This window comes from Staurois parvus, unplaced genomic scaffold (assembly GCF_062004578.1).
Source record: "Staurois parvus isolate SC_StPar_1 unplaced genomic scaffold, SC_StPar_1.0 ptg000712l, whole genome shotgun sequence".
Lineage (NCBI taxonomy): Eukaryota > Metazoa > Chordata > Amphibia > Anura > Ranidae > Staurois > Staurois parvus.
In genome coordinates, this window is record NW_028318508.1 from 188,295 (window position 1) to 202,224 (window position 13,930).

Below are 13,930 nucleotides of genomic sequence, written 5' to 3' on the forward strand. Positions count from 1 at the left end.
GGCCCCGGCCGGTAACTACTCACCAGTGCCCGGTGATTACCGAGCATCTCCGATGGGGAGGAAGACTGTTTTGTTTACAAACCGCCTTCCTCCCTGTCAGCTCAGGCACACTGCTCGGGATTGCTGTGCACAGCACAGCCATCCCGAGCAGTGTGCTTGCAGTGAAGTACACCCCCCCGTTCCCTAGTAAAACACTCCCTACATATAGTTAACCCTTTGATCGCCCCTCATATTAACCCCTTCCTGCCCAGTGCAATTAGTACAGTGTCAGTGCTTTTTTTTAGCACTGATCACTGTATTGGTGTCACTGGGGATGTCAGTGACACCAAGTTAGTTCCCTCCAGTGTCAGAATGTCCACCGTAGTCCCACAGTCCCGCTAAAAGTCACTGATCGCCTCCATTGCTAGTAGAAAAAAAAATCCCAGTATCTATACCACCATTTGTAAACGCTATAACTTTCCCGTACACCAATTAATTTACACATATTTGGATTTTTTTTTTAGCAAAGGCATGTTGCAGAATACATTTTGGCCTAAATTTATGACAAAATTTGATATTTCTAATTTTTTTACTGGACTTGTTTAATAGCAAAAAGTCCAAAATATAATTTTTTTCTCAAAATTGTCGCTTTTTTTTTATAGAGCACAAAATAAAAACCACACAGGCGATCTAATACCACTGAAATAAAGCTCAATTCGTGGGAAAAAAGGGACGTAAATTTCATTTGAGTGCAGCATTGCATGACCGCGCAATTGTCAGTTAAAGTAACACAGTGCTGTATCACCAAAAATGGCCTGTTCAGGAAGGGGGTAAATCTTCAAGAGGGCAAGTGGTTAATTGACTTGATGCTATACTCTGATTAAAAAGTGTTCCTTTAATTTTCTTGAGCAGTGTATGTACAATATGTATGATTGTCTAAAGACAAAATACTATTTTTATTATACTGCATGAACTTTATTTCAGTTCCTTAAAGTCCCACTCTTTCTCCCCTATATATCATTTATACTCAAGATGTTGGTACCATTAGACACATTGAATAACCCAAGGTCCATGTACACTCTTTTGGTCTATAGTTTTCTTTTAATATACATCTGTAAGGTGTGCTGGTCCTAGCTGTTTTCCATATATTGTTGTCATTATTTAAGGTTAAGATCAAAAATCAACTTCAAAGTAAAAAGAGAAAGATGGAAAGACAACATCCCTGTACCTGGTTATCACCAGAAGATAAACTAAAAACGGCATGTTTGCACAACCTCTCAGTCCCTGTCCTAGCTGTGACTTCTTCTACATCGCAAATATTTGCACTGGACAGAGCAAAGTTTATCATTTTACATTTAGAAAAAAAATAGAAGTTATAAAATCAACTTTGAAGCGGCTTTTGGCTCATTTGAAGAAAGTTTTCTTGCTAGATGCCAGGAGGATTCTCTGGCTGACAATTAGAAATCATGAGGAATCTCCTTTCTCTTGTGTTGCTATTATTCTCTGCTGAAATAAGGGGATTTGATCTGTACATAGAGGAGTTCCCTGATGCTGCTGTGAGTATTAACATTTTAAATCCTCTGTATATAAACCATAATATACAAGCGACTGCATACAAGTTCTCAGCCAGATTTAAAAATCAAATTTAATGGCTTTTGTTTCCATGGAAGGCATTATTGTCCAAAGTCTGGTGTGGATAAACAAAAGTGATTGGCTCTCTGCTTAAGTTAGGTGTGAAGCAATGTCAGTCTATTTCAAGTGTTTCTAGCTATCACCAGTACATTTTAACTGTTCATATGTGTTATGATACTGAACTTTTATATTGAATAATGTTTTTCACTCCAGTAATTTTATATTATTTTCCTAATTTTATAAATTATTATTTGTTAATAACATTTCACTAAAATTTGTATAATTAGTCTAGTTTTAAATGACCAAAATTAACAAGGATCAAGGATACATGTAGTAGGGGCTCACGGGTCCCCCAACTCTCTAGCTCATCAAACCCTTCAAGTAGTTTCAGATAATAAGTATAGTTATTATAAAATAATGACTTAAAAGATAGTTATATTTAAATTATGAAAAATATAGCAATTAGCATACGATTTCAGATAGTTCATTGAACCCCACCCCCAAATATTTATTACACGAATAATAATTTATTATATACTACTTTAATAATAAAAATAGTAGTACTGAGAATAGTCATAAAATAATAACTTAAAAAAAAATAATATTTAAAATATGAAAAATATTACATTTAGCATATCATTGTTACTAAAACTGTTATTAGGAAGGATACATCTTTACATTTTTAGCACTGATCACTGTATTGGTGTCACTGGGGATGTCAGTGACACCAAGTTAGTTCCCTCCAGTGTCAGAATGTCCACCGCAGTCCCACAGTTCCGCTAAAAGTCGCTGATCGCCTCCATTACTAGTAGAAAAAAAAATCCCAGTATCTATACCGCCATAAACGCTATAACTTTCCCGTACACCAATGAATTTACCCTTCAAGTAGTTCCAGATAATAAGTATAGTTATTATAAAATAATAACTTAAAAGATAGTTATATTTAAATTATGAAAAATATAGCAATTAGCATACGATTTCAGATAGTTCATTGAACCCCACCCCCAAATATTTATTACACAAATAATAATTTATTATATACTACTTTAGTAATAAAAATAGTAGTACTGAGAATAGTCATTATAAAATAATAACTTAAAAAAAAATAATATTTAAAATATGAAAAATATTACATTTAGCATATCATTGTTACTAAAACTGTTATTAGGAAGGATACATCTTTACATTTTTACATTACTAAAACTGTTATTAGGAAGGATACATCTGATTAACGTCATATTGATATTTAGTTGGAGGTTGTTACATTTAAGGCATAAGTCACAATGCTCTTGCAGGTTCATTCTGTTCCTCTGTTTAATTAGAATTGCATTTGCATGGCTAAAACCATCTTCAGCCATGTACAAATTAGAAGAAACAGGAAAAAATGGCTCAAGCATTGCATACAGTTGAGAGTATTTTGCAACAGTATCGCTCCAGTACTTATGAAGCTCCAAAGATTAATTGACCCATTTGACATTCCATTATTTCTGTCAGCAGTACCCCATTGCAGCCAGTAATAACTCAGCAATTAACAATTTTGTATAGACATAAAAATGAAATATTTTTCTTATGGTATGGGTTACAGAGTATCACTGCTAATTAAAGAAAGCCTGTAAGGACAGCTGCAGAACCAGTCACCAGCCAGCCCTAGGAGCTGGCATTGTGGTCCTTGGAAGTAGTGCTTCTTTAGGGCAGAACACGTGATGCATGATGGGCAGAGACATGTAAGCCCAGGATGTAGACCTGATACCCTCAGCTGGGCAATGGTGGGCCTCCAGTGCTGGATAGAAATCTAAGCTATGATTTGTAATAGCTATCCTTAGAGGGTTATTTAAAGGGATTTTGGTAGCCTAAAAACATTTTCAGATATATATAAAAAGGAAACAGAAAATATTTACTGACAAAACTGTTAAGACAGTTTGAGTGTTGCATTTAAAGCCAAGTTGGTTGAATTAATGATTTCTTTAAATTTCGCAGTGATATGTTTAATATTCTATGAATGCACGTAAATTTCTGGAAAATAAAAGATTATTGTATACTCCAAAAGAAATTCCATACTAGATGACAGCAATCTGTTGTTCTTCACTAATCTCTTACATAAATTCAATCAGGACTGCCACTCATTATAAAACTGGCTGTCAGTAAAAATTTGGTAATTCTACACCTATCAGAAACAAATCCTCAAGTGTACAATATTATACCCTTTAGAAACTGGAATACTATGCACAGATATATCACACTGATGTTGAAGTATTGTTGGTTTCTTATTAACAACAAAGCCTCTGTTTGCCCAAATGCAGTAAAGGTTTAACAATATTTTAGAGACATTCAGCCCCAATGTGATGGTCACTTCTTATTTTTCAGGGTTTTTTAAATCTATTATAGAAATTGTCTTTTTACACTATAGGTCCTAATGATACTTGTGTATTTAAATGCCTGTGATGCGCACAGATCAAGGCTAGCATAGAAACACATGGCTACTAGATACCTCTAATTTCTACATTGTGATATTTTATGCACTCCAGTTCTTAACCAATATTAATTACTGGATTCCCAGGGACTTTTTATCTACCTGATATACCAGTCAACCTAGTCCTACTTTGCTAAGTGGCTGACACTTCAGCATATTGGGTTTTATTAGTTGATGCAGTTTCCGTATGTATAATTGTACCCCTTCTCTTATGTCTCGGATAACAATGCTACCGGCCTTACACTTCTTTGGACTGTGGATTTGACAACTGTATGAAGTCACAAACTTCTCGTTATCTGTTGCACACCTTTAAATTAAAAATAAATGCCTGTGATAAGTCTAAAAGCATCATTGGCACTATTTCCAGCAAAACTTTTGTTACAGAGATATGAAACTGAACTATTGAATATGAACAAAATAAGAAATTTGCACCAAAAATTAACAGTAGTAGTTTGTTTTATTTTAGCACTGGATCCTGGGTATCTGAATGCAGTTTGTATGTTCTCTCCTTGCGTTTGCTGGTTTCCTCCAAGTTCCCCCATTTCTTCCTATAAATCAAAAACATACTGATAGGTTAGTTAGCTTCTTCCATAATTGCCTCTAGAGTACATATAAATCACCAAAAAGATAGATAGTGGACTGTGGATACTTCTATATATTCTGTAAAGTGCTGCAGAATATGTCAGTGCTATATAGATTAGGGAAATAAATCACAGAGTTATCTGAAAAGGTATTGCGGGTGAAGTCTTCTTTTAGCACTTGCTTGTTTTCTTTGATAGGCATTGTTTTCCCCACTACATTTGGCTTCTAATATATGTTTTTCTTCAGCCAAAGCTTTCAAAGAATACAGTAAATGCACCCAGGTATCAGGAAAAATGTATTCTGTAAAATATAAAGGGGATCTGATATGGTAGATCTCTCCCTTTTTCCATTCTTTATTTTTTTTTCTTTCAGGATTTTTCATTAAATGCTGATAACTAAACATGTTAGTATAGCTGTGTAAGATAAGTAGGATAAAGTTTCATGATTGTAAGTAAATATAACATATCTGTTGGTACATGTTACTATATGATCTGGATAACTGAAAAGGACTAACTATAGATTAATGTGTTTTTATTCTTTTAGGATCTTGGTCTACTCATGGATGAACTAGAACCCCATATTAAGGACAGAATAAAGGTAAAATGTAAATGATCTTAGTAAATTACATACATAATCCTTTATATCTGCATACTTTTCATATTTTGGAAAGGATTTCTGGCCCCAGGACCTAGCACCACATACCATCTACATGTGTCATAGCTTTGCCAGTAATAGCACTCCTAAATTATATCTAAACCCAAGAACAAAAATGTAACATATTGCAGCATACCAGTCCTTACATGTAGCTGCAATCATTTTCTTTTCAGGCTAATAACATTTTACTCCAATATAAAAAAATGCTGGTTGATCTTGCCAGAATTTCAGCTCTCTTCCAATTTCCTGGACTTTGAACTGATATATCAAACAATGTTACTAGCCTTCCCAGCATCTTGTGAACTACAAAATACCTCCTTACTATGTAACAGGGATGAGAAGAGAGGAAGATTTCTGTAGTCAGAAAAGCAGACTACGGTTGCAACGCTGTTCCTCTATGGATACTCAGCAGACAGTGAGTGTTATCATCCTAGCTGTGTCTCCAGGTGCAAATTAAGAACACAAAGCCTGAAAAATTAAAACTAATACAGTCACTACAGCTAAACACTGGTCAGCTGTTATACAGTCAGGTCCATAAATATTGGGACATCGACACAATTCTAACATTTGTGGCTCTATACACCACCACAATGGATTTGAAATGAAACGAACAAGATGTGCTTTAACTGCAGACTGCCAGCTTTAATTTGAGGGTATTTACATCCAAATCAGGTGAACGGTGTAGGAATTACAACAGTTTGCATATGTGCCTCCCACTTGTTAAAGGACCAAAAGTAATGGGACAATTGGCTTCTCAGCTGTTCCATGGCCAGGTGCGTGTTATTCCCTCATTATCCCAATTACAATGAGCAGATAAAAGGTCCAGAGTTAATTTCAAGTGTGCTATTTGCATTTGGAATCTGTTGCTATCAACTCTCAAGATGAGATCCAAAGAGCTGTCACTATCAGTGAAGCAAGCCATCATTAGGCTGAAAAAACAAAACAAACCCATCAGAGAGATAGCAAAAACATTAGGCGTGGCCAAAACAACTGTTTGGAACATTCTTAAAAAGAAGGAACGCACCGGTGAGCTCAGCAACACCAAAAGACCCGGAAGACCACGGAAAACAACTGTGGTGGATGACCGAAGAATTCTTTCCCTGGTGAAGAAAACACCCTTCACAACAGTTGGCCAGATCAAGAACACTCTCCAGGAGGTAGGTGTATGTGTGTCAAAGTCAACAATCAAGAGAAGACTTCACCAGAGCGAATACAGAGGGTTCACCACAAGATGGAAACCATTGGTGAGCCTCAAAAACAGGAAGGCCAGATTAGAGTTTGTCAAACGACATCTAAAAAAGCCTTCACAGTTCTGGAACAACATCCTATGGACAGATGAGACCAAGATCAACTTGTACCAGAGTGATGAGAAGAGAAGAGTATGGAGAAGGAAAGGAACTGCTCATGATCCTAAGCATACCACCTCATCAGTGAAGCATGGTGGTGGTAGTGTCATGGTCTGGGCATGTATGGCTGCCAATGGAACTGGTTCTCTTGTATTTATTGATGATGTGACTGCTGACAAAAGCAGCAGGATGAATTCTGAAGTGTTTCGGGCAATATTATCTGCTCATATTCAGCCAAATGCTTCACAACTCATTGGACGCCACTTCACAGTGCAGATGGACAATGACCCAAAGCATACTGCAAAAGCAACCAAAGAGTTTTTTAAGGGAAAGAAGTGGAATGTTATGCAATGGCCAAGTCAATCACCTGACCTGAATCCGATTGAGCATGCATTTTACTTGCTGAAGACAAAACTGAAGGGAAAATGCCCCAAGAACAAGCAGGAACTGAAGACAGTTGCAGTAGAGGCCTGGCAGAGCATCACCAGGGATGAAACCCAGCGTCTGGTGATGTCTATGCGTTCCAGACTTCAGGCTGTAATTGACTGCAAAGGATTTGCAACCAAGTATTAAAAAGTGAAAGTTTGAGTTATGATTATTATTCTGTCCCATTATTTTTGGTCCCTTAACAAGTGGGAGGCACATATGCAAACTGTTGTAATTCCTACACCGTTCACCTGATTTGGATGTAAATACCCTCAAATTAAAGCTGACAGTCTGCAGTTAAAGCACATCTTGTTCGTTTCATTTCAAATCCATTGTGGTGGTGTATAGAGCCAAAAATGTTAGAATTGTGTCGATGTCCCAATATTTATGGACCTGACTGTATATATATATATATATATATATATATATATATATATATATATATATTTATTTATTTGTTTTTAGGTTCAAATATGCTTGAAAGAAAGCCTGTACTAGGAGAAATATGTAGGCTGCAATTGCTGACCTTCTGCAACTGCTAGTTCCCTGCTCTTTCTGGGTATACTTGATACTGGGAGTACTTTCCGAATCACTGAGCAGGAACAAGTATACAGTGAGTGAAGTCCACACTTGATCTGTACCAGGGGTGGACTGACAACTCATGGGGCCCCCAGGCAATAGGAGATCATGGGGCCCCTGTGTCCTTGCCCAAACTCAAAAAAGCCTATGAAAAAGGTACCAGGGACATCTCATGGGGCCCCTACTGACCCCGGGGCCTCGGGCACTGCCCGAGTTTCCAAATGGTCAGTCTGCCCCTGATCTGTACTTTCTAAGGGTCAGTGAATTGAATTGAAGCTATTTGATCAGCAGGAATTACAGCCAATCAATGAGTGTTTTCTGAAGCAGTTGTGCTATGGCCTCTCCAATTTTGTCTGCATTACTTTTTTCTAAATATTGGAGAGCATTGCAGCCCTAGATATTATTTTTTTAATAACAAACACATCATACTTACCTGCTCTCAGTGTTTTTGCACAGAGCAGCCAAGATCCTCCTTCTTGGGTCCCCCGCCGGCGCTTCTGGCACCTCCCTACTGTTGGGTGCCCCCACAGCAAGCACCTTGCAATGGGGACACCCCCGGTTGCGCGTATCCGGCCTCTCTCTTCTCATCGACTCACTGGCTGTGATTGACAGCAGTGGGAGCTAATAACTCCCGCTGCTGTCTCAGCCAATGAGGAGAGGGAGTCCAGAATTGCCAAGACTCCAGTGCACATCGCTATATCGAGAGGGGGCTTAGGTGAGTATTAGGGGCTGCTGGGGGGGAAGCTGCACACAGAAGGTTTTTTATCTTCATACATAAAATGCATGAAGGTAAAATACCTTGAGCCTTCAAAAGTAAATTCCATTAAAGCACAATGCAAGCTAAAACGTTGTATTTTGTTTTGAACAGGGACAATTAAAGACTCTTTTTGTTTATTTATGTCTATGTCTCTGTTGGGGAGATTTCCACTCATTTGGAAATTATGGAAAATCTACAACAAGGACAAAGACAGAAACATATTTTGTGCAGGGTTAGTAAGGTTTAGAACTTCTGATTGTGTTTGTTGCTGTTTAACCCTCCCTGTCCCCTATCCCCATTTGTTGTGCAGGCATCACATGGTCAGGATGTGAGAAAAACTATCCCCATTGGAGTCATAAAAAGAATAAAAACCTCTGTCCAAAACTAAAAAAAAAATTGTGATTGGAGTAAAGCATTTACATCTAAATTACTAATCAAAGCGGAGCTGCACTTAAAAGGGGAAGTTCCACTTTAAGTGTTTGTCTCCCGCTCCCCATTAAGGATTGGCACCTTTGGGGAGCGGATACCCTAATTTGACAGGTACACGCTCCCACTTCCACTGTGATCGCCTAAGGCAATCGGAAGTGGAAGCTGTCCTCCCCCCCTCCCTCTCTGTAGTCTTCTGGGACACGTGACAGGTCCCAGAAGACTACGGGGCCATTCACAAAACTCAGCACTTCTCGCGCATGCGCAGTGGGCACCCGGCTGTGAAGCCACAAGCTGTCACAGCCAGGTGCCCACACTGAAGATGCTGGTGCCGGGGAGAGAAGACGGCCAGTGAAACCAGCAGTGGTGAGGACACCACTGGACCGAGGGACAGGTAAGTGATTGTATTTTAAAAGTCAGCAGCTACAGTTTTTGTAGCTGCTGACTTTTTTTTTTTTCTCAGCTGGAACTCCAATTTAAAGTGTGTGACCAAAAGCCAACAGTTTTCTTAGTTTTGGATAGAATAGGGAAAGGTTAGAACCCATGTTATACTGCTATCCAGGGCTCTGCTAAGCTGGCCATACAGTCAGTTTTTTTTTTTTTTTCATTCACCCAGTGGGCTGAATGAAAAAAAGCTTACAGCTTCCTCCATCTACGCAAACAAGTTGGATGGAATAAATCCCCCCCCCCCCTCCACCATGTACCTGCAGTTGTCAGAATACACTGCTCAGTCATTGACTAATGAAAAGTTTTCTAACATATCCCTTTAACAGAAGTTGATCAACTTCTGTTGAGCAGGGATAACCATACATTGGTCGGAATTCAGCCAGTCCCTGATGAACCAAACAGAAAGAATAAGCCCTCTTTTTAGTAGGGTGAGGGAAGGCTAGAACTCCGTTGGATATTTTTTTATCTGTCTGTCCCTGTAGCAGATTTCCCTTTCTTCCTGTCTAGTGAAATTATTGTCACCGAGACAAAAAGTGAGGGACACTCACTCTAAAGCAGGCCATAGATGATGTGATTTCTTTACTGCAACTACGGGTTGTAGAAAAGAAAATCGCTCCATTCCTTCATCAACACTATCAGTGTTGATAGGGGAATACCTCCAGCGGAGCTATTGTTTTCTCCCGGTGGAGAGGTTTCATGGAACCATCCCTGCCAGGAGAATACAGTGGTTTCTGCTAGTGGCTTTAGCTGCTGGCAGTAATTGCATGCTAAAAATCCAACGTGCTGGTTGTACCCAAGTGAATAGATGGATCAACCTGTGTACAATCAGCCTGCCCATAAATGGTCCCTGCTGATCCGGCCAAGATTGGAACCTCTGAATTAAACTTATTGTGCAAAAATTAACAATTTATTTGCCTGTATTTATAGTTTTAGCTGCACAAAAGTCACATATTAACACATGATTAAAATGCATATAAGAAAGATCTTACAAACGTTAGAGAACATACTGTGATCTTCAACCTGAATAACATACTATGAACTCAGATTTGTTGATGTGCAGTTGGAACTGCTTGCACAATATCATGTATAGTTGGTCTTGAACTTATATCACAATGTACATATTTCTGAGTATTACTGATAGACTTGTAGTTTTTGTAAATATCTCTACAAAGTGTGCTGTCAATCTGATGGATTATTGTGAAAGTGGAATTGGAAAGTAAAGCAAACATTACCTAGACTATTCATGCATGACAAACTGGTGTAAGACTGAAAACGTGTCACATTATGTTCCCTTGTAACCAGTAAAGCACAACATCACAAAATTGCAACATTTTAGGTCAAGCAAATAGTGACTGAGTTGTACATCTGATATCTGCCACCATGAATAGAACAGTTGTTTTGCACATTGTCTACCAGGGATTTGTCAGGAAAGATCTGCTTATTAATGATGGGCCGAACACCCCCTGTTCAGTTCACGTTCGAACATTTGAACCTAACGACCATGAACTTCAAACCGAGGGGACAATTCACTAATCATCTGAGTATGCAGTAAGACACCGCACAGCTACTAAAATACTGCATGAGTTATATTATTAAGTCATGCGGTATGTTAGTAGTGAAGACCTTTGGGCCAGGTATGAAATTTGAGTGGAACCCTCCACTCCAATTTGTTTTTTAAAAATGGTGTGGGGGCCCCCCCAAAATCCATACCAGGCCACATTCCCTGAACATGGGGGGGTGCTTTGGGGCAAGGCCCCCCCAAAATACCTTGTCCCAATGTTGATGTGGACAAGGGCCGCTTCCCCACAAACATCCCCAGATCCTGCCTCCCGTCCCCCATGTGAATGAGCATGGGGTACACGGTACCCCTACTCATTCCCAAAATATAAATGTAGTGTGAAAAATGACAGAAGACAGTCTTTGACAAGTCCTTTAATAACCACTTGCCATTTTTTGCCATTCGGCACTGTGCTATTACAACTGGTAATTGCGCGGTCGTGGAATGCTGCATCCAAACAAAATTTCTGTCCTTTTTTTCACACAAATATAACTTTCTTTTGGTGGTATTTGGTCACCTCTGTGGTTTTTACTTTTTGCTCTATAAACAAAAAACAATATTTTTCACTTTTGGTTATAAAAAATATCCAATAAACTCAAAGTTAGTCATAAATTCTCGCCAAAAAGTATTCTGCTACATGTCTTTGGTAAACAAAAATCCCAATAAGTGTATATTGATTGCTTTGTGTGAAAGCTATAGCATCTAAAAACTATGGTATATACAGTATATTGCAATTTCCACATCTTTTACTTTCTGACTGCTTATCACATTTCTTGAGGTGCTAAAATAACAGAGCAGTACAACCCCCCCCCCCCCAAATGACCACTTTTTGGAAAGTAGACACCCCAAGGATTTTGCAGAGAGGCATGTTGGAACATTTTATTTTTTGCCACAAATGTTTTGAAAATTACAATTTTTTTTCTTACACAAAGTTGTCACTTAAATGATATATTGCTCCTGCATGCCATGGGTATATGTGGAATAACACCCCAAAACATATTCTCCTACTTCTCCCGAGTATGGGGATACCACATGTGAGAGACTTTTTGGCAACCTAGCTACATGCAGGCCCCCAAAATCCACTGACTACCTCCAGGCTTTCAAAGGGCATATTTACTATCACTTCCCCACTACCTATCACAGTTTCAGAGGCCCTAAAATGCCAGGATAGTACAAACAACCCCCCAAATAACTCTTTTAGGAAAGTAGACACCCCAAGGAATTTGATGAGAGGCATGGTGAGTATTTTACAGATATCATTTTTGTCACAGGGTTTTGAAAAAGAAAAAAAGAAAACAAAAAATACATTTTTGTTTTCTTTCTTCGTTTTCTAAAAACATTTAGCAACAAATGAGATCTGCAAAACACTCACCATGCCTCTTAGCAAATACCTTGGAGTGTCTACTTTCCAAAAAGGGGTCATTTGGAGGGGATGCTTTTACTATCCTGGCATTTCAGGGTCAACATTAGAAGCTTATGCCACACATCACCCACTCTTGGAGACCAAGCCTTTTCTGACACTTTTTGCTCACATGAAAAAAAATGTTTTTTTTTTGTTAGAAAATTACTTTGAACCCCCAAACATTATCTTTTTATTTTTAAAGCAGAGTAGAGAGTAAAATGGTGGGTGTTGAAATTTTTTACATCACACAGTATTTGCGCAGCGTTTTTTCAAACACAAATCTTTTGGGGAAAAATACACTTTTTAGAATTTTAATGCACAAAAACACAATATATTGCTCAATTGTTTGATAAAATATAAAAGGTGATCTTACTCCGAGTAAATAGACACCAAACATGACATGCTTTAAAATTGCGCATGCCCATGCAATGGCAACAAAGTACATACATCTATAATATTTGTAGGCGATGCCTTAAAAGCCCTTACAGGTCACCAATTTATATTTACACAGGAGTTCTAGTGCAAAATTACTGCCCTCGATCTGAAGTTCGTGGTGATACCTCACATGCATGGTGCAACCGCTGTTTACATACTGGCACAGGGTCAACACTTGCGCACAAAGGTGTGTACGCGTGCGGGTGGGTGAGGGTGCTTTTTTTTTGGGGTTATTTTGATTTTTTAAATAATTTTTACACTGTCCCTTTCATTTGTATCCTTTTTTATCACTTTTGTTGCTATCACAGGAAATGTAAATATCCCCTGTGACTGCAATAGGCATTGACAGGTATTCTTTTTTGAGAAATCTGGGGTCTATTAGACTCTAGATATCTTCTCTGCCCTTACATCATCTGATCTCACCAAGATCGGTGCGATCAGATGCTTTCCCAATTTACAAATGGTGCTGTTAAAGTCTGGCAAAATGAAACTAATGAAATGCACGTAGCTTCCGGTCTCTTAGACCTAGAGATGATTGGAGCCATTCTGGTCTCTGAGCAGCTCTATAGTCAGCAAGCAGAACTGCATTTTCGGATTCCCCTGTGGGACAGGAGAGCCCATGAAAACTGTGGAAGGCGGCAGAATGGTGGGTGTGCCTTCCCACTGCTTGTAAAAACAATTCAGCAGCTAACTTACCACTAGGATTGCTTTCACATGAAAGCTGGCCGCCAGCTGAAAAAAACGATACCAGGATGATGCCTGTAGCTGTAGATATCATCCCGGTATAACCACTCAAATTCCAGTGACGTACCAGTATATTGCTGGTCCATGTTGGGCATATATGTAACATGAGCATATAATGAATTGGCTCTGTGGATCAATATGACCGCAATTCATTCTTTTTTTGTAATGCCCATGTTGAGGGTTAGGCCCAAAAAAGTTTTAAATTCAGAATCCGTGATAGGTTTCTATGCAAATTGTCTGCCAAGAGCTGAATTTGGGTGGGTGGTGATGTATTGTTGGGCGTATAAATTGCTTTGGCCCACAATCACTTAGTACAAATCTTCCGTGAAAAACAGCAGAGGGGCTAAACGCTAGTGCTGGCAGCGAACGGGACTGATCCTGCGAACATTGTGTTTTGGGGGACACTATACTAAGGAGGCACTGGTATAGTTCTGTTTGTGATCAATTTATCTTGATCCATACAAACACTATACTAGTAATAGGAGTGATCAGC

General features: G+C 38.7%; 1 protein-coding gene across 1 annotated transcript in view; it reads left to right on the forward strand.

Moving 5' to 3' along the window:
* Positions 1-1,392: 1,392 nt before the first annotated feature.
* ITIH2 (inter-alpha-trypsin inhibitor heavy chain 2) overlaps positions 1,393-13,930 on the forward strand; it is a 72,706-nt gene continuing 60,168 nt past the window's right edge. Inside the window, exons 1-2 of the mRNA XM_089653428.1 lie at positions 1,393-1,535; positions 5,207-5,260. Of these exons, the coding sequence (XP_089509554.1) occupies positions 1,446-1,535; positions 5,207-5,260 (144 nt within the window). The 5' untranslated portion in view covers positions 1,393-1,445. The remainder of the gene's footprint in view (positions 1,536-5,206; positions 5,261-13,930) is intronic.